The sequence below is a fragment of the Trachymyrmex septentrionalis genome, unplaced genomic scaffold, assembly GCF_001594115.1.
Source record: "Trachymyrmex septentrionalis isolate Tsep2-gDNA-1 unplaced genomic scaffold, Tsep1.0 scaffold127, whole genome shotgun sequence".
Lineage (NCBI taxonomy): Eukaryota > Metazoa > Arthropoda > Insecta > Hymenoptera > Formicidae > Trachymyrmex > Trachymyrmex septentrionalis.
This window is the reverse complement of record NW_017304406.1, coordinates 416097-436527: the sequence shown is the minus strand read 5'-3', so window position 1 is coordinate 436527 and position 20431 is coordinate 416097. Positions and strand designations below refer to the sequence as shown.

Genomic DNA, 20431 nt, shown 5'->3' with positions numbered 1-20431 from the left:
TATATATATATATATATGTATAAATCGATTTAAATAAAAAATAAAAATTTAATTTATTTGCCTACGTGAACGCATTCGGCATTTTATTTTTAGTTTAAGGGGGATGTTTTGATTTCCAAAAATCTTCCCAAACGAATAGAGATTTTAATTCGATCCATTTTGCGAAAAATTAATTTTTTCTAACTAAAAGGGGCTATTTTAAACCGATCTCTTTGTACAGAATCGCTTCTTTTTTAACAAAGAAATCTATTTCAAAGCGATCTTTTTGTAGAAAAATTAATTTTTAGCTAATCAATCCACACATTCATGCTTGCTTTCGGTAATAATGCGCTGGAACTTCACGCGCGCGATTATAACAGCTCGGGTAAATGAGCTGTCGAATTATCGGCGCGCGTTTCTGTTTCAGAACTCGATTAATTTCCATTCGAGGAGGAGCATAATTCCATCTACGACGGGCATTTAAGTGCTTATACATATATAGCGATACGCGTACATTGCGCGCCAAAGCGAGACGATAGTCGCAAAAAGCACGGAAAAAAGGGTAAATGAAAACGGGAGTAAACGAGGCATGCGAAAAGTACAGCGGAAAAAGAGAGAAAAAGGGATGACAAGCGGGAGAGGTGAAGAAGGGATGATAGTTAAAGGCATTCTGTCGTTAATGGTCAATTTCAGCGTGTGAACAAATTTAAGGAAGCGAACGAAGTTTACGCAGTCGCGCTGGAAGTCTGCAATTAAAAGCGGGGGATGAAACAAGGGAGTCCCGCTAAGGGCTCGTATCCAATCTTACCATCGAAAATCCTTCTGGCCGATTACGTCATGAGTGCTGTTATTTTCTCCAAAAATATGCTGAAAAAACTAAATTTTAATAAATATTTGTTTGAATAATTTTAGGTTAATATTGACTAAATGTAAACATATTTATTTGATACAAAAATTATTAATTTGTCTTAACTGTCATTTTTTTATTGAATAAATATTTATTTACTGTAAGTTTAGTACGATTCAAAGAAATATTTATCAAATATTAAGATTTAGTAATTGTTTTTTTCATTATGTATATTCAATTATGTGTTGGACGATGACGAACCGCGATTTAAAATGGTTGTTGAAAGGAAAACGAGATTTATTTTGAAGGCAGGAAGAAGCTTTGTGCAATTTGAAGTAAATTCCTCTTGAACAAGTTCTTTACAAGTTGTATTACAAATCGCTGAAGATAAAAGGCTTCTCGCTAATCACGTGGATCAGAAAGGCAAATAAGTATCGAAACTTTTAATTTGAGGTAGGCGCTGTTTTTCAAAGAAATTTTAATTGCAGCTGTCGTGTTGACAAGATGTCCAATTTGGAAGTTGAAAAAGTTATATTGACTTCTTAATAACATCCCGGCGCCGCCGGGACACTCTAGATGTAAATCAGTAAATATATAATACTATTTTCCTATAATGATAAAAATGTACTCTCAGGAATATTTTAATGATGAACTGGTTAACGTTATCTGTAAAAACGTACCGCATGACTCGCGTAACTTTATGCAATCGTCATCGGCGAATCGAGAGTTGCATGCAGCCAAGCATACCGATTTAATTTCCGAGATCACAGACACCGTTCATAACCGAATTTACGCGAGCGAGAAATCTCGTCGTTCTCCATCCCACCCGATTCAATTAGCCGTCGCCGACCTCATTTGCTCTATTTTAATTACGACCTTCATTCCGACGACTCCATGCTGATGAAAAGTAAATCTGTAGTAGCCAAAACTTCTTCTGATCTTTAAAGTATCGTTACATTCGCGGATTTTTTAAACAAAGTTGAACGTCCACGATTAAAATAAAAAATAAAAAGAAAAAGAATGAGAAAAATTACATAAATTAAAACCGTTGACAAGTAGAGCATAAATAGCAGCAGCAATTTTAAGCTAACGAAACCAATTTTTAATTAAGTGGATGAATAACGATTTCTAGCAAGCTTACAAACTTTTTCTGTAATTTTTGAACAAAGTTTTGCCTTTCCTTGCCAGTGACTGTATATTACGTGCAAAAATATTGAGAAAAGCATTTTATATATACGTTCTTGTTAAAGAATCTACTATTCAAAATTATTGCAAATATTTCGCTGCTACTTCGATCTTTTCTACTTTTTTTTTATCATCAAATATTATATTCATTACAAATCATATAAATTAGTATTATTTTAAATTCTAAAATTAAATATTTTATATTTTGAAAAACATATACAAGTATTATATTATGACGTCTGCAATATAGTAATTAATATTTATTGCTCTCACCATTTTCTAAATTTATTGCATCAACTACATTCACTTATTTTCTCTCCTGCGGCTCATGTGATGAAATCAATCTGGATTTCCCATGTGCCGCCCCAAAGATTCGATTTAAACGTCTGTCATATTTAGACGGCGAATCGACGAAAATTGCGTTGCCTGTTCGTGGCCGTGACGGCCTGTAAATCCGCATAATCTTCGATCGGAAGGAAAATGCATCAGAATGCACGTGACATGGGAAGCTGCAAGCATGCATCTCCGTTATTGTCGATTCTTTAAAATTTCAAAAGGTGAAAAAGAAGAGGCGCGTTCGTGCTAGTCGTAATATTAAACTTGCACGGCCACCGGGCATTCTCAATCACTCCATTAAATGCATCGTTTTCTGGGTTAACGTTCACCAGGCTGTACGTAGCACATTCGCTTTACGACTAATATCGTGGATCATTATTGGCGATGTTTCAGATATTAAGGACAAGTTTTACCGTCGCCCTCGTGAGCGAGGTTCATGCATTTGCATTTTAACAGCTGTGTGGGCAGGCAGGAACTTGCGAAAAAAATGTGCGACGACAGTATCACGTCACCATAATCTAAAATAGATGTTTCGCTATTATGAGGTCGATAGATCGGGCATAATATGTGTATACGTTTTAAGACGTCTCGTACAGCAGAATTAAAAACATATTGCGTCACAAAATAACAGTCGTAAAAGAGTCATATTCTCCGAAAGATGGATATAAGAATCGCGACACGAGGTGTTGCAGGTATGATTTGTTTTGTCCATATCTATTTCATTTCGCACTGATGTTTCTATATTCCCCGAAGAAATCCGAATGTATCGTACATTAAATTATTTATTTACGAAGATGTCTTTGTTCAAGCCGTTAATTGTTTTCTTCGGTTCCAAGGCAGAAAGCCTTGCTGGTCCACATGCTTCGAAATTCGGAAATCGGGAAACGTTTTATAGTTCGAGAACTACGAGCTATCGGAATCCGAAGCGATTCAATTCTCACTGTATTAACTGATAGAGACTAGCATTCGAGTTTCCGGGTAATTAATCGCCCGTCGAACCACATCGAATCGACGATTTTAGCGTTAACGCGCGGCACAGCTGCGATCTTACGCGATATTATTGTTACAGGATCGCTGAGACTTGACGAGGCTTAATCAAGGGGTTAATTAATGGAAACTTCATTTGATCATGAAACAATATCAGTTTCAACCTTAAATTAGTTATCCTGAACTGCGAAACCGCGCGCTCGTAATTGACGCTAGAATTTAGGGCGGGAATTCAATAAATTTATAAGACGACAAATACAAATGAACACAGTATTTTCCGATAAAGAAATATATTTCTTAAACAGACATCAATTCCGTCAGACAAGATTATTTTTGCAACATTCGCGAGAGAAGAGAAATGCAAGAACCGAATAGAACTAAATAGCCAGAGGAAGGAAATATTTAAAAATGTCAAAGAAACTGCTATTATGAAACTGCCGTTCGCGCACAGAGGAGAAATGTTTCAATTTCGCATTTAGATTTTCGAATTGCCCCAGAAAATCAAACCGACATAATATCATGTCCTTGCGAACATGCAACATTCGTTTTAAAATATGCGGAAAAGATATAGCGTGTCGTAACATGGAACGAAATAAAGATTGACGTGTGTCGTACGACTTGTAGGACTTGCCGCATAAAGTGAAATAGATGGAAGAAGGCAAGGAATCGAGAATACGCGGAACGATTTAATACGCGTTCCGCATACGACACTTCCTCGTAAAATAAAATATGTTACGGCCCTCGGCCGCGAGAGAATTCCGCTGGATAATATAAAGTCGAAAGCTTGCGGATATATATATATATATATATATATATATATATATATATATAATTCGCGACGTCACGATAAATCCGTAGAATGTCGGAATCAGAGAGTGCGTAAAATCAGGGAAAATGCAACGTTTCGAAAAATTTGCAAAGAATTGTCGCAGAATGTCGCAATAAAATGTAAGATTAAGCGCGCAGGAGACAGATTGATCTAAAATGCAATGCGCAAAAGACAAATTGACATCTAAACAAAACAATATAACGCTTGTCTTTGGATTAAATAAGTTACTTCAAATTATTGATTTTTTTATGCGGATTTTTTTGTGATTTAAATCTATAAATTAAAACTGTAATGAGAATTGAAGAATACACTTAACAAGATTATTACTGTTAAAAGTATGTTTAGCTCCCACATATTTTGTACGTCTTCGTTGAATCAATGAAGGATGATGTGTATTACATAAATCGTAAAAAAAGACTCACTTGTAGATTTTAGAAAATTTTTTTAAAGATTCTTTATAACCCCTAATCATTTATAAACTATACTAAAAAAAGAATTTACTAAATCTTAATATAGATATTTCTTTGTAATATTATACAAATAAACAGTTACTTACACTACATAAATATTTATTCAATAAAAAAATAATAGTTCAATCAAATTAATAGTTTTTGTAATCAAATAAATATATGTTTACGTTTAGTAAATATTTTTGCTTAGAGCTATTCAAATAAATATTTATTAAAATTTATTTTTTTTAGTGTAAGGAGAAATAATATCAGCCACTAAAATTTATTTTTAAACGTATTTTGTGTTTACGTAACTCTTCCTTTTTTTATACCCAACGCGATCTAAAAATTCCGTTACTCAATTGCACTGCCCTATTTTTAGAAGAAAAATCCCATGCTGCGCGAGGAACGTACACAGGATCTTATTTATCTACATGAACGTATTTCCCAGGATACGACATATTATGTATCTTATAAACGTGGTATTTTTAAAGGGATTACGGGAGATCTTCTTGAAGAAGATCATCGATGACCAAGGAATAAACTTTAATATTTCTCGATAATTATAGGCGTCATTCTTCACAAATACCAAAATCCCTTTTCGACATTTTTTATTTTGCACATCTTCGTTTCGTTCCGTCACCGCGACGACACATAGTGACGACGTAGCTCCAAATCCCTACAAGATCGAGAATGAAATAAGATGGAACGATCAAAGACGCCCAGGAATCGACTCGATGGGTAAACACCGCGCGTGGAAATGTATACATCAAAGTATGTACGTACAGGCGACGAAAGTATCAGCGTTCTCAATACTGTTGCGCGAGGGCGTAATTGAGTTTTCTTCTTGAATCCTGCGATCCGACTCTGTCTCTTCCTCTGTTTCTTTTTGCGAGAGTAGGTTCCTATCCATCTTTGGAACGTCGTCAAGGAACCAAAAGAGAAAAAGAGAGATAGTAATGTTAAAAAATTGACCCGATTACTGAATTTCGAGCAAATCCTAGATTGAACCTTGTAGAGTTAGCAATATATGCGTATATAATTTAAATAACGAATTATAAAGTAGGAAAGAGATTAATGACGGGGGAGCATTGAGCATTGCGTGGAGAGGGAATGTCGAAGATAAATGGGACCAGTGGATATATCGAAAAATCAGAAGAGCCGAACTCGAGTAAGAAAGAGGGCTCCTAACTAGAGCATATCGTAGATCCGAAGGCTGGAAGCAAATGAAATAGTTGTCGTCTGAGACGATCTTTTTCGTTGGAAGAGGAATTGACTATGTGATCCCGCACGAGCAGGATGTACTCACACGCTTAAAGAGGTGCTGTTTCTGGCTATTAGGAAGGCGAGGATGTGGCTCGGTGTCTTGGGGCAACTGGCGGAAGTGGTTTCCTTCTGGATTGGCTATCTTCTTCACGCACGCTCATAAACGCATACTCGTAACAGATACGTAGAACGAAATAATCATTGTATCGCGATACCGTCGACTTGCTAGTTATCACAATCGTTTGCGTATGTTAAAGTTCATATTTATTTTATTTCCGACACGAACGAATTGGTCGCGACGAGCTTTGAACACTCCGTGTGGCGAATGCGAGCTTATTGACAAAGGAATAAAGTGGAGATGAAAAGGAAAATGAAATATATAATGAAATGCAATCTTTGAACGTGACCATAATTTGCACGTTACTTCTGTGACACGATTGTCATTTTGAGCTATTATTGGGCAGCTTGTTCCTCATCGCGTAAATTGCCTCGAGTGCTTTTATCAGTCTGAATAATTGTGCCTCATGGAGGTCCCTTTGACAGCTAAAAAGGATTTGACATGATGACGCACTCTGGGTCGATGTAAATATCCTGTTTTCACTCTAAATGCTCGAAATGTGTGTAACCCAATCTCGCATGAAACCGTTGTATCGTTCGTGATAGAATGGAAATCGTGGACACTTTAGAAATTGGGACGATCCGAGCACAATAAAGAGAAATCTCGAGGAGATTTCTTCCGGATTATAATCAGATTTATTTGTTTGAGATATATTTTCGTTGAATTTTATCTTTTGCGCTATGAGTGACAGCTGTTTTATACATATGTCACGTTATTTTAATTTGTTATTTATTTTAATGTTTTTATACTGGATATAAGTGTGTCAGAACAACGTATGCGGTTTTTGAAAGTTTATTCGCTAGATAACACTTTATGGAAAAAAATTTTTTTTACCGTAACTAATCTTGGTTCGTTAAAATATATTTGCTGCCGTAGCTATTTGTAAACTACGGTGGAACGGTTTGCTGTTGCTGCTATAATATAGATATCACAGTTAAGACATTAGCTATGATACCTATATTTTATTTTTATGATATCATATTTTACACCTATTAGTTATCAGACGCAGTTTTTAGTTACGGCAGTTACTTTCTTTTTTTGTGTTATTATTTATACGGATACACCTACAATGGCACGATAAAATTGCCTGGGATAATCGAGCAATATTATAGAAATTATTTACAAAGTTATACGTTTATATAAGGTAGAACATCTCGTTATTTTCGACCGTAAAAGTTGCAAGAGAGTTTTCTAACAAATTATTTGTACGATCAAAAAAGTATCTTGTATTTTCACACAAAATGTTTCACACATTAATGCTTTTATAGAAAAAAATTTTCTTCCAAATGTTTAAAATAGATAGTTTATTTTTATGTTGTACATATTGAAAATATTCCAAGATCGCTTAATATTTATAATATTAATAACACAACAATTAATTTTTATTTTTGTCTTTCTTTTTAGAGAAAGATTTTAATATTAAAGAAAAATATTTTTAATATGATTTTGTTATTGGAAACTACATTTGAGAACTCTGATCTATCTCTTAATAAAGTAAAGAATTTTTGTAAAACGTGATTATATGTATAAATTAAACATTGTGCAATTTACGTGATTCGTTCATAATTATTTTAAATTGATTTTACGAATGGTTATTACTTCTCCTTAAAACTTTAAATTAGGCAGCTTAGCTCTGCTCATTATAAACTTAACACGACAGTCACGCTTCTTCCCTGTTTCCAGCGTCGTCTAAAGTTACACGTCGTTTGATAACTACTTCGCTTAAAACCGTCGTATACAAAATGAAAACTTGTCCTTCCCCTGTACCCCAGTCATTCAATTATATCTTACGTGGTTTGTCGCTAATAAAAAAGAAAGAGAAACCAAGCGAGAGGAATCCCTTCGAAGACACACGTCGCGGTGGTAAATTATTGCGACGAGTGAAGAAAAAAGAAGAGCACAGCAAGTAAATCGTGATAACGAACGACAGGAATCCCTCGAGGTACAGCAGGAGGGATTGATTCGTATAAATCGATCGTCCAGTGACCCGCTTCGTCCACACGAAGGTTTCCCTCGAATTTATCTCCCAGGAAGTCAGCCTATTGGTTGCGTCCACACACTGCTACGCCGCGGATTCGTTAATATCAGACCAGCCAGCCTCTATCGATGTGTCACCCTCCACTTCGTTTGTGCACCCTTCTCTCAAACGCGCCTCGCGCATACTGGTGCATTTGATTGCGGCCACAAATTTGTTTTATTGTTGGCCGTTTGTGCGCGTCCGCAATAACACGGATCGCATTATTCGTGCTCGCAATTTCGAAGCATTCGGCTTGATCCCCGAGCGAGTAATTGGAAGATAATTACGGGAAGGAAAGAATTAGATGGAATGGGATATATGATATTTGCACGAGAATGCTTGCAGTGATAGAAAGCAAATAATTTATATGAATTCACACTGTCGAAAAAATTTCGATGGTCACGTCAAATGAAAATATAATTTTGAGGAAAAAAGTGTTCCTCCTTCTTTTTATATTTTTGAAATAGAGCACTGCTACAAAGTCTTGTGCCAAAAATTGAATTTAATTTGCTGCCAATTAGACAAGCATTGCAAGAACAACATTTGGCACTTTTAAAGAAATAGAAATTTTGGACGAGATTGATTATTTATCATTTTTAGTTATCATTTTTACTCTAAAGCAGAGAGTAAAAGAGCACCCTTCATTCTCTACAAAACTTTTTATACATTTCCTATAAACAAGTTTCTAAGTAATTGTTATTATTAACCCTTTACAGCAATGGTTTAGACCTGAAATAAAAACTTTTTGGTACTAGGAGGTTCTGAATTGTAGATAAAAAACATTGAACCTTCTTCTATCAACTAAGGCGGACATTTACTTGCATTTTGTATTTCAAGTAGAACGCTTTAGAATTTAAGTGCAGAGTTTTTATATACACATATGTATTTATAAAACTGTAGTTGAGGATTAAATATCTATATTATTATTAAGTAGATATATATTTTTATTATTAAATTGTTATTATTAAAGATGTTATTACTTGTATAATGCGGTTAACAAGCACACGTAGTACACGTTTCTTATTTAATTATGCAGAGACTTAATTCACGGAATCTTTTTTTCTAACGTATGCATGATCCTTTATTGTTACAGGTGCGTTCGAGGTCGTTGACACAGCTAGACTCCCTGAGTGGCAGCATGTTAGATACGGGGGAGCATCATCTGGAGGGCGATCCCTCGCAGCAGCAACCCCCTCACCTGCATCACCATCAGCAGTCCCATCAGCTGCAACACCACCCTCTCGGCATTGAGTGCAATCGGATACGATTTCTCGCACCGAGTGCGACACCAACCGAGATCGTGAACTCCAATCGCAGGCACAAATTCTCACGCTCTCAGGTGAGTTCTTATCGACACATATATTTTCACTGTATCGACAAACGCCTCTTCAATATGTCACATTGAAAATGATTCGTGACGCGCTTTCACCATGCTTATTTTCTAATGGAATATCAGAGTGCTCCTTTTGAACTTCCTTGCTCTTTTGAAGGGAAGGGAGTCCCTTCTTTCAATTTAAACTTTAGCGAATATTGCTGCAGCTTTTATAGTATAATTTGTAAAATCCCTTATTATAGCCTCTCTCCCGCGTTTTTATGTCTTTGACATACTGTTATTAGTGTATCACTTTTAATTAAAAGGAAGAAACTTCAATGCAGTTTCCGTGAAAGTTTCACAAGTCAAACTTTTTCCTCCGCCGAAAACTAAATGCATACCATGGTTTGACGAAACAGCTGAAGTTTCGTTATTAAATGACTTAGCAATTAACTTCAGAGTGCGTTAAGTTTCCGGAAATAAAGTTGTCCGAAGTTATTTCAAATTGTCTGGAGTGCTAGCTTAGTAGATTCCATTGCCATTTTATGAAAGTTTTACTTTTATGAAAGTTTTAAGTCATTTTTATTTTGTTTTTCTTTTTTTAATTGCTTATAATTAACAAACCGTTCGCAATTTAATCTGCTTTAAAGTCTGTTGAAAAGGAAAAAAAATTGTGTTTGATGAAAATTGTCTTTGATAAAAAATTTCAAACTTTAATGTTAAATATTGCATAAACAGACATATATATCCGCGAGGACTGTATGCAATGCGAAATATTTATGTCACATTTGCTTGAAAGTGAAATGGGAGGAGAACGATGCGTATATCCGACATGGAAATAAAAGATTTTCGCACATATGAGAGAAGCTCAATATAACGAGAAAATTTTCTCTTTATTCACGGATTTTGTTTTATCCCAGCGCGACGAGCGAATAAAACGGATAAAGCAAAACGTGATCGGCGAGCTCTTATCGCCATTGTATCGCGGATGTCTAAAAGAAACATAAATGTTCCCACGTTCTTCGCACCGCTTGCCAGAGATTTATCTTCAGTCGCTCGAATATAAATTTCAAACCGGCGACTGAATGGGAAATGTGCAATGAGCGGTCGTGAAAATTATGCAAACGATGAAATACAATTATTTCATTCTGTGTTCTCGTTCTTCCTAACGTCAATAAATTTTATATATGATAAGCGTAATGTGATATCCATTCGCAAGCGAGACTATGTACATCTGTATATCCAAGTCCGCGAATTGTCTGTGATATGCGGCGGTTTGTATTGCATTTTAATACGATTTCACTCGCGAATACAACCGGCAAAAGCTCAATTCTTTGTGTTATTAATGGTTTTTACCTGCGTGCTAATAGGAATATACAGGCTAAGGAAAACGCAAAACCATGAGTTTAGACCGTCATTCAAGAACGTTGATCATGTAATGCATCATTTACAATGTGCGCACTGAGAAAAGTGTTTGATTGAATTAATTGGGATTCTGATGGAAAATAAACAGAATTCTGGTTAAATCTATTGGATTTCTAGTTAAACCTTTAGACAACATTAAAAATTTTCTTGGTTAAATCTATTAGAATTCTAGTAATTTTAAGTAGAAATCTAATAGACTTAACCAGAATTTTGGATCGTTCATTTTCCATCAGAATTCCAATTCAACTAAATTTTTTTTTCCGTGCGGAGTAAACACGATGCAAAAAGTAAGAGTAAGAAATTGACCAATTATAGTCGAATGTAGGAAGAATAATCAACTGTGATTAGTTGATTCTTACTCTTACTTTTTCCACCTTACTTTTTCAAGTTTACTTTGTACATATATTGTAGACGACGCATAAAAGGTCACACACTTTTACGTTCGTGCTTGAGTGCAGATTTGTGCGAAAGTATAAACTCGTGGCACTCCAAAGATTGTTGTTACCTTTACATCTTATGCGCACATTTTATTTTTTTCACGTTTGAATGTGATCAAATCTGTAAAAGTAAAAACTTGTAAATTAAAATGTGTACAATTTTCTAGTTGCAGATTAAATGCTAAGCAAAAATTAGTAAATAAAAGAGTCAAAAATACGAGTAACATATATTGAATCTTTAAATAGAAACTAGTTTATTAAAACATGCAATAAGAAAACTAGTTTTTTATCAATAAAATTCATAAAATAAAAACTTGTATTTCACTATGCTCTTGCTTGACGCGTGGAATTTTCAAATTTAGAAAATTCCTCACTCCACCTATATGCGGACTTGCGCGTGTTTTTAACTCTATCTTCTTATTTGAATACACAAACTTTCATGCGTTTTTATTATTCGCGCATTTAAAAACTTTTACCTCTGGACCGCGTACTTGTTTACACGTACACACTTAATTATAATCTTGAACGTCTTTTAACAAAATTGATTGGTAAGATTGTCGTATAGAGGCCATTATTGAGAAATACCTCTTCATGCTTTTGGTGAAGCATCTCGGATATGATCCGAACTGCAACCCCCATATTCCAAATGGAGATTCCATGTTCGCTGAATTTACAATGAAACCGGATTGAGTGCGCGACAGGACAGTAATGTGCAATTAACGGCTTTTCAATGGACTATCAATATTTATACGTTTAAATGTCCATTCCAATCTTATAAGTTACGCAAAAGCGATTATAAACTTTATTGCCCTCGCTGATACATATAAAACACACGCAATTACTCCCGTCGAATGTCGACGAAATATAATTTCCTTCTCCAGGTTGATGATAAAAAAATAGTGTAGAAAAGTGTTTACTGTAATTTACTGTAATGTAATTTAAGGTATTATAGAGGTCATATCCATGTTACGGATCAGCGGCACTTTATCGGCTTAATCTAACATTATTTTATTTCTTCCGAAAGAGAAGCTATTACAGCGATTAGTATATTTTTTTGCGTATTATTTTCAAGCCCATTTCCGTAAATTAACAAGTAGATGTGAATGAGAGCGTTTGTTTTTAACTTTTTATCAGCGATGTATAAAAATTCTTTTAAATAATTATCTTCCTCATTTAAAAGCATTATACATTTTATTACACAATATTATTTATGATAAAAAAAATATGTAATATTATAAGAAATTTAATACATGAAATATTTTAGGAATAGATGATTTTTTTAAAGAAAATAACTCGGCGACAAATTTATGCGGTAAAAATAAAATTCGTTCTACAAATGTACGTTATAATTTAACAAAATAAAATGAGAGACACAATTTTTTTAATATTTTTTATAGCTGTTATATGGATGCAAATTATGAAAAAAAATTCTTCGTCATCTTTTCATTTTATATGTTAAATAGCAATCTTGTAAACATCCTTTTCCGAATGGAATTATATTTGACTTCACAATTAGATTTCAGGATTAATAAGTATATTAAGTCATGAGGTTACTATAGGTATTACAGAATGTCATTCATTAACATGAACAGATAATCAAACTAACTTTAATTGCACCTGGGAATTGTTCCGCGTTGTTGACAGTTTCTGACATTTCATTATATTAGCTGGCCTGTTGTCATTTTCTTGCGTGCATAAGCGTCACCGAGTACATACATAAATAAAATTAATGTATCAATTCGCATAATCCCATGTCTGTGTGATAATCACGCGAACGCGACGAGATTACATTGAAAATGAAATAAAGCTTTCGCCGTCCAGCATCACGTAATCGCTTGCATCATAAAAATTGCGTCATAAAAATTTTAGCCTGCCATTTTGCTTCACTCGTCTCTTTCTTATCTCTTTTCCACTCTGTTGAGAGACGATGCTCTTGAGCGATGAAAAAAAAACCGTCTTATCGCGTTCTTCCAACCGGCGTTAATTAATTTGCGCAATATTTTAAATTCCCACTCTAAGTACTTTTATCGATTCTTTTTAATTTCGCAGCGACTTGTTCAGAGTTATCTCATATACTTCGCTTTATCTTCCTTTTTTTTAAATTATAATATTAAGACTCAGATATTAAAGTATGAAAAAATAAGAATAAGAAAAATATTGTTTATACTCTGAAAAAAATAAGAAAGAAAAACACGACTCATTATATTTCGTAAAATTTCATTGTTATATTTATGATTTTCCTTACAGAAAAAAAAGTTGCTGTTTTAATAACATATTAATTGATTCATCTAAATGCAACGATCATGGGCTGCCTAGTAAATATTTATTAATTCAAACAAATAATATGTTTTAAATAATGAGTAAGAATATGTTTTAAATTAACAAGATTTTATTGACGTGACTCACATATATTTAACTTGAATATAAAAATACTTGAACTAAATAATCACTACGAACTAAACGTATTTAATTTAGGGTGCATTCACCGAATGTTAAACAAGGATAAATGATACATTATGCACATCATGCGTGAAACGGAATGCACCCCTAGTTAACAACTTTTTTTTCTTAGTGTATTTATGTGAAAAATATTTTTTTGAATGGACAAACAATTAATGTTTTGCAATGGCGAATCTTAATTACAATTCTCATTACTGTTTATCGCTTTATTGTTGCATACAATTTCGCATCCCCGCGGGCAAACTTCATCGCCATAATTCGCTCGATAATTTGAACAGCTTTGTACGGGATGTACACGCTTGTGTACACGTGTCGCTATTTCGTTTACATCGCGTTGATGGCATGTGAATAATTGGAACTAACTAAGTCATACTTAATACAATCTGCGCTAAACAATCAATCGTCAAGCGATTCAGTATTCAACGTGCTTTGCGAGGGAGCAGACTTCTTTGTGTGATCTCTTCGTCGAGGGAGTAGCCGGAATACAAAATTTAGAAGCATCCGCAGAAACTGCTGCGGGGGGCGGCGTGAAAATAGGACGAAACACGAAATCGCTATTAGTCGGATCTGGTTTCGTAAAACTACGGGCTTTGTGTATAACGCCGAGCGATGGTCGGGAAATACGCGCCACCGTGAAATACTTGATAAAACCGTAACACCATAGTTTATTATAGTTTCAACGCGATGGTAATAACATAAAACTAGCTGTATGATTAATAGTAGCGCAAATAATGAGCGAAGTAACAGTAATTTATATCAGCACTAAAATATGCGCTAAATGTACGCGGCAAAATTTAAAAGCCACACGAACGCTAATCTATTCCTAAGGATGCGTTTCATTTAACATTCATAACAAGGAGAAATAACGTTTGCAAACATTATTATTTCTGTTAACATTTAATCAACAATAAGGCTATGAAATAATTTTATAAGCGTTACGAACATCGAATAGAACGTTAAATCATCGTTTTATATTGCGTCTTAGAATCTGCTACATGAAGCGTAGCTTGGAAATGGAGCTTATATTCATCACGTAGATATATGCATTAGTTAATTATATAAATATCTTATCTCTATAATTATGTGACATTAACAAGACTTAATCATTGAGCAGCTGGTACAATCAAAAATGTATAAACGACACAAGGGAATTTAAACCAGTGTAAAGCGAGCATTAATAATGTTTTGCAAACACCACTGTATATTAGGCCATCGATATTTATGTGGCCATTAATAACCGATGTTTACGTGGATGTTAATAACCAAACGCTAAGCACAATCGATCGCTAAGCACTAGCTTTATAGCTATTCGATTATATTTTTTATCTAAATAGATAATGAAATTACAGTTTCAAGTATGCGGAAATAATATTCAATTCTCTCTCTCTCTCTCTCTCTCTCTCTCTCTCTCATGTGCTTTTAGATAATAAAATAAATTACATATCGTTCAGATTTAGTGAGAATACGTTGGCAATTACAACAGGCTTATATGTTTACAATATCGTCACGGATAAATTGTCATATTTATTCCTTTTAATTCTGTCGCCAATGTATATCTATTTTATATGGCTTTACATTATAATAAAATTTAAAATATAATAAAATTCATATTACATTTTTATATTATACTTTTATTTTATTATTAAATATTATTTTGACATTACCTATTTCTTATTTATTTAATATATATTTAAATCTGAAGATTTATTTTATTTTTACTTATACTATTGTCAACGGCTGCAATAATTCAATAATTAGAATGTAAATAATTTACGAGAACAAGAGCACGTATCATAAATTGTAGTACAAAATAATACGACTACAGCAGATCGTTTGTTCATACGAAAGCATCAGAACTAATGAGCACTTGGCATTGCAAAATTACCCGGATTTACCGCACTCTCACCGTCAAGGTCGTATCTTAACGAGCATAAAAATCTCGGCAAATCACAAAAGAGTACAAAATTACTGCAATTTTCTGCCACAAGTGGTTGGTGAAGGCCTAGAAACGTAATGGCTCGCAGGAGGGCTTTTTTTAAGCTCTAGAGGATAAAAGTCGATAGTTCTCAATTTAAGCTCACATCATCGTCGTTTTCGAGAAATAAGATCGAATTAATAGATTAGACTGCGGTTACAGCGAAGTGATCTTTTAACAACTCAAATGAGTGATAATTTGCAAAATACACTCCGAGCTTTACCACTCATATGGTTTCATGTTCTCGTAAAGCTTTCGAAAGGATTAAAAGGTTTCCACGTAAAAGTTACTCGATTATATTTTCACGTTCGCGTTTTTATTGTAAAATATTGGCTAAATAAAAATAGATTTACTAAAAATTATGATTTTACAAGTACATTTTAAAATCTCGCAGTTGTTCCCAATGTGTATAAATTATTTATTTTTCACATAAATTATACTCTATCATATATTTTCTTTATTTTTAAAAAAAATTTAGGTTTATTTTTTAAATTATTGACACTGAAAGTTGCTTGTAACTTAATAAAGTTATATAAAGTTATATAATTTTATTTATACTGCAATTGCAATAACGACTAAAGTTCACTATTTCAAGACTACCGCACCAAACCGCAAACTGGCATGTGTACAGATCGATAGAAAAGGGTAAACACTATATGAATAAGGTTTATATCTATACGTAATGCACTGAAATATAAGTGGCCGTGTAGGCGTTGATTTGGACTACTTGCAACTACGCCTACACGTGCCGCCTATGACGTAAAAACGTCAAACGTGAACGGATACTTGGCATTGTTACGATAGAACGAGCATGTAATCAATCTATCAAATATGAAATTGCAAGGAAAATGTGCACAAAAAATTTAGCCGTCGGTATTTACTGTTTGAATGAATAAGTAAATGAAACTGGCACTGACGAAACATTTCAAAGCTCATTGCCTCTTTTTACGCTATGCTGAAAGTTCACCATGAAATTTAGTGCAATTTAACAAAATCGTCGCATACTTTTGGCAAAAGTTGAGATGTATTGCGAGTTTTATTCGAGTCACGTAATAATATACGACGAGAATTGAGTTTGTTAAACTGTAGCCCTCGAATAATTCAGAGCTCTCTCTTTTTTAATGCCTTTTATTCTTGATGAGGATGGATTGATAATTTTCTCACGTATGGATTATTAGATTAAAGAAAAATTTTGTTAGAAGGAAGTTTCTGGATAGTAAATTCTAGTGAGTTATGAGCGTAGCGTTAAGAAAAGCATAAGTAAAATAACATAATTTAATGTTGTAGAAAATATTAAAAAGTATTTTTTGAAACAATAAAAAAATATATAAGACACAGTCGTCATTTCGTAACAAATAGAAATAATTTCCGATTATAGCAGAAAAAACATATATTGGAAGAACGATTGTTCGAAAAAATTTATAATCATACGCAAATAATTTTTTTTTTATTACATTCAGTTATTTACACCATAAGTTTTCGAAAAAAAATATGGATTTAAGTTTGATATAAAAAATTAAAGATGTAATAAAAGAGTCGTAAAAAGTCGTTATGAAGACAATTGCTATAAAGGATGATAAATGGTAATGTTACAGTTTTGCCCCTCATAGAAAGCGATAGGGAAATTTTCATTAAGCATTTACACGCACGTTAGTATCATTGTCACGAACTCCCAAAGTATTTATTCTTACTTCGGGAAGGTCTATAAATTACATACGTCCTCGAGGAACAGTAACGGAGTCCCGCTTCTCCGGTTATTCCCTATCGAAAGCTGAGTCAATATTATGCAAAGGTGGATCAACAGTGCCTCCAAAGCATAGATCTCTGTAGAATTCTAAAAATAATAAATTTTATTGACGATACGACGGCGATATTATATAATGCTGAAGTATGTTGACGAAATTACGATAGACGAGATTATCTCCTCTCTTAATTTCGTTTACGAAACGCGTGCTTCGTTGAGTATCATATAAAAAAAAAACTTATAACGGGGATAAAGAAATATATGACTTGCTATAAAATTCTATTCGGTTTTTTTACGAGCTTAGAATTAATCTTTATTTTAAGAAGAGTTCCTAAAGGAAATATTTTTTATTAAAATCTTTCAATCTTAATAAAGAAATTTAAAAAAATTTTTAATTAACTAAAATTTAACTAATACAAGAAGAGGGGAAAAAAAGGTTTATAAGAAAGATCCATAAATGAAGATTTTATTTATAAAATGTAGGATAATATTTTACAATCTTTAGATACTTAACAATATTATATAGCGAAATGTATTAGAAAAATTTGTCGTCATTGTATATCTATTAATTATATTTACTAAACACACATTCATAGAAAAGATTTCCTGATCCAATAATACTTTTCGATTTATTATAAAATAGGAACAATATAGGGACAATCATATTTATTTTGTTAAATAGAGGAATATTTTAATCTTAAATAGAAAATTCTTAATTCTAAAATAAAATTATTTTAGATATTGGTTTCGTGCCAAATACTATGGCGCCAGCATATATCGTGCGTGTCATAATACAATGTACAAATTTATTCTAAACACATAATAATATATAAACTTAAATAATATATGTGCCATTCTTGTCTCAAGAAAATAAATCAATCTTATTTAATTTAAAGGAGAAGAATAGGAATTATTGATCCAATCTTAATATTGTCTTATTTTTATACACTGCATAAGATTGCGATAAGATTAAGTACGTCAAGAATTTGTATCTCCTTATCAAAAATTCTTTCTGAGAGGACAATTATTGTGAATTATCTGATAACTTTGGCAATTATCACAGTATTTATTTAAATCTTTATTAAGCCCACTTTATACAATCTATAATTCGAGATCAAATTTAAAATAAAATTCTATTTATAATTTTGTGTGTGTCCTACATATAAATGTATATCCTGACATATATATTTTGTAAATATGTAAATTTTACTTCAAATGTTTTCTATGTTACACGACACACAAAATTATAAATAGGATTTAGTTCCAAATTTGGAATTATACGTCTGAAGTGAACTTAAATGCTGACATGAAAAATCAATTTTATTTTGATGCAATGCCACGCATGCTATAACGCGCATTCTTTCTAAGTTGTTATAATGAAAAGGAAAGATCGATAATACAAAGTTCACGCAGAAGAACACATGGGGTATGTATAGTCTCTTTCTCTCTCGCAAGAGAGATTATATACTCAAAATTACATAGCCAAAGAATTCAGTATAAATATTGCGCCTTGTTATGCATTCCACGTTTCGCGCGTGAAATGTATTGCGACAATTGCAGTTACAGACTTCGAAACCCTCGGAGTTTAAGGTACAAGAACAACTACCTTTTACAATTCGAGTATGATTTATGTATACGATTACATACAACCGACGCATTCAAGAAACGAAAAATATGTCTCCCACATATTTTTGTCAACAGTTGTTGTCTTGAATTTATTTCAAAAAGTTACTAGAAAATTTCTTATTTAAAGGGCAGCCAAATTTTTGTGATTCTCACAATCTTTGTCAACAGTGCTTTGATTTGCTAATCGTGATTAAACACGATTATTTATTTTCGTCGACTCATTTGATAAATGTTTTCTTGAAATATTTATCGAGTATGTCACTTATGCTGAGCAGCAAGATAATTCGCAATGATGACAAGCAACAATCTTTGGCGCGATGATGATTACTCCGGTGTCGCGCTTTAATATTTAATTCCACGGGTTAACTCACCAACCTGTTCAGGTGGCTCGAATTTATGAGAGTGTTACGTCCCTGCATTATTTATGAGAGAAAAAAATTGAGTCGAATGGGCGAACGTGGTGGCAATATTGAATCCAGGCACCCGAATTCCGGAATAATCGCAGTAACGCGAAGGAGAAACTGGCTAGGTCAATTTTCTAAGTTTTCGAGATGCATAATAAAGATTGTGTACAAAATATAAACGACGCTCGACTTCAAGCTATATCTGTGTTAAAGATCGCCAGAACGCGCACAGCTATAGAAATATTTGTACGGGCGTTTTGTATTCATGGATCCTTTACGTTGCCAGATTGCTAGATAAACGTCTAATTTGTTTGAAGCTTTGTTTATCGCGCGCTGAAATATGCGAATCTCGAGACTGTGGCCGATTGTAATATTCGAGTTATATTCGAGATACTGCGGTACTTAATTTTTCCCTTCAAATTTAATGCCTTGTCACGAATTGTACATTTAAACGAGATTCATTCATTCAGCGTTCAGTTTCGTTTTAAACCATAGTACGTAGCAGCTTATTGGTTACATTCGATCCTAAAGCGATTAACGGTAAAACTAAAAGTCGGCTCTTTGTGCGGCAAAATCGGCTGCAGTTTTCTTTAGAGTATAATTCTGAAAGGGACGCCAATCAATGGAGTTAATCGTTGAGTTTTGTGTACAGATTTATCAGTATCAGAAATCCATTATTTAAAGTTGTCGCTTTTACGCGAAAATGTTTTATCTCTTAGATTTGGCGATATTTTATTCTTGCACAATATGTATCAAAACGTTAATTTTAACAATTAAATAAAAATTTAATAGCGAATTCAGTTGGATGCACTCAATGCTCACTGGTGCACATTAAAGCCGTTGTACACAAATTGACGTAAAAATATATGTTTGATATAAATATACAATATATAAACGGATTAAACCACGAAATCCTCAATACATTTAATTGTGCTGTTAGGTAAATTCTATATTTTATAATTCAAAATATTTGCATTTTACTTTTACACAGATTAAATTAGTGTACAATGGCGTTAATAATGCGCACTAGTGCAT

General features: G+C 33.4%; 1 protein-coding gene across 4 annotated transcripts in view; it reads left to right on the top strand.

Annotated features, from left to right (window-relative positions):
* LOC108756487 (pleckstrin homology domain-containing family G member 5-like) overlaps positions 1-20431 on the top strand; it is a 155838-nt gene that overhangs the window by 105699 nt on the left and 29708 nt on the right. For all 4 annotated transcript variants that reach the window (XM_018500350.1, XM_018500348.1, XM_018500347.1 and 1 more), the window contains one exon: positions 9107-9352. In XM_018500350.1, the coding sequence (XP_018355852.1) occupies positions 9107-9352 (246 nt within the window). The remainder of the gene's footprint in view (positions 1-9106; positions 9353-20431) is intronic.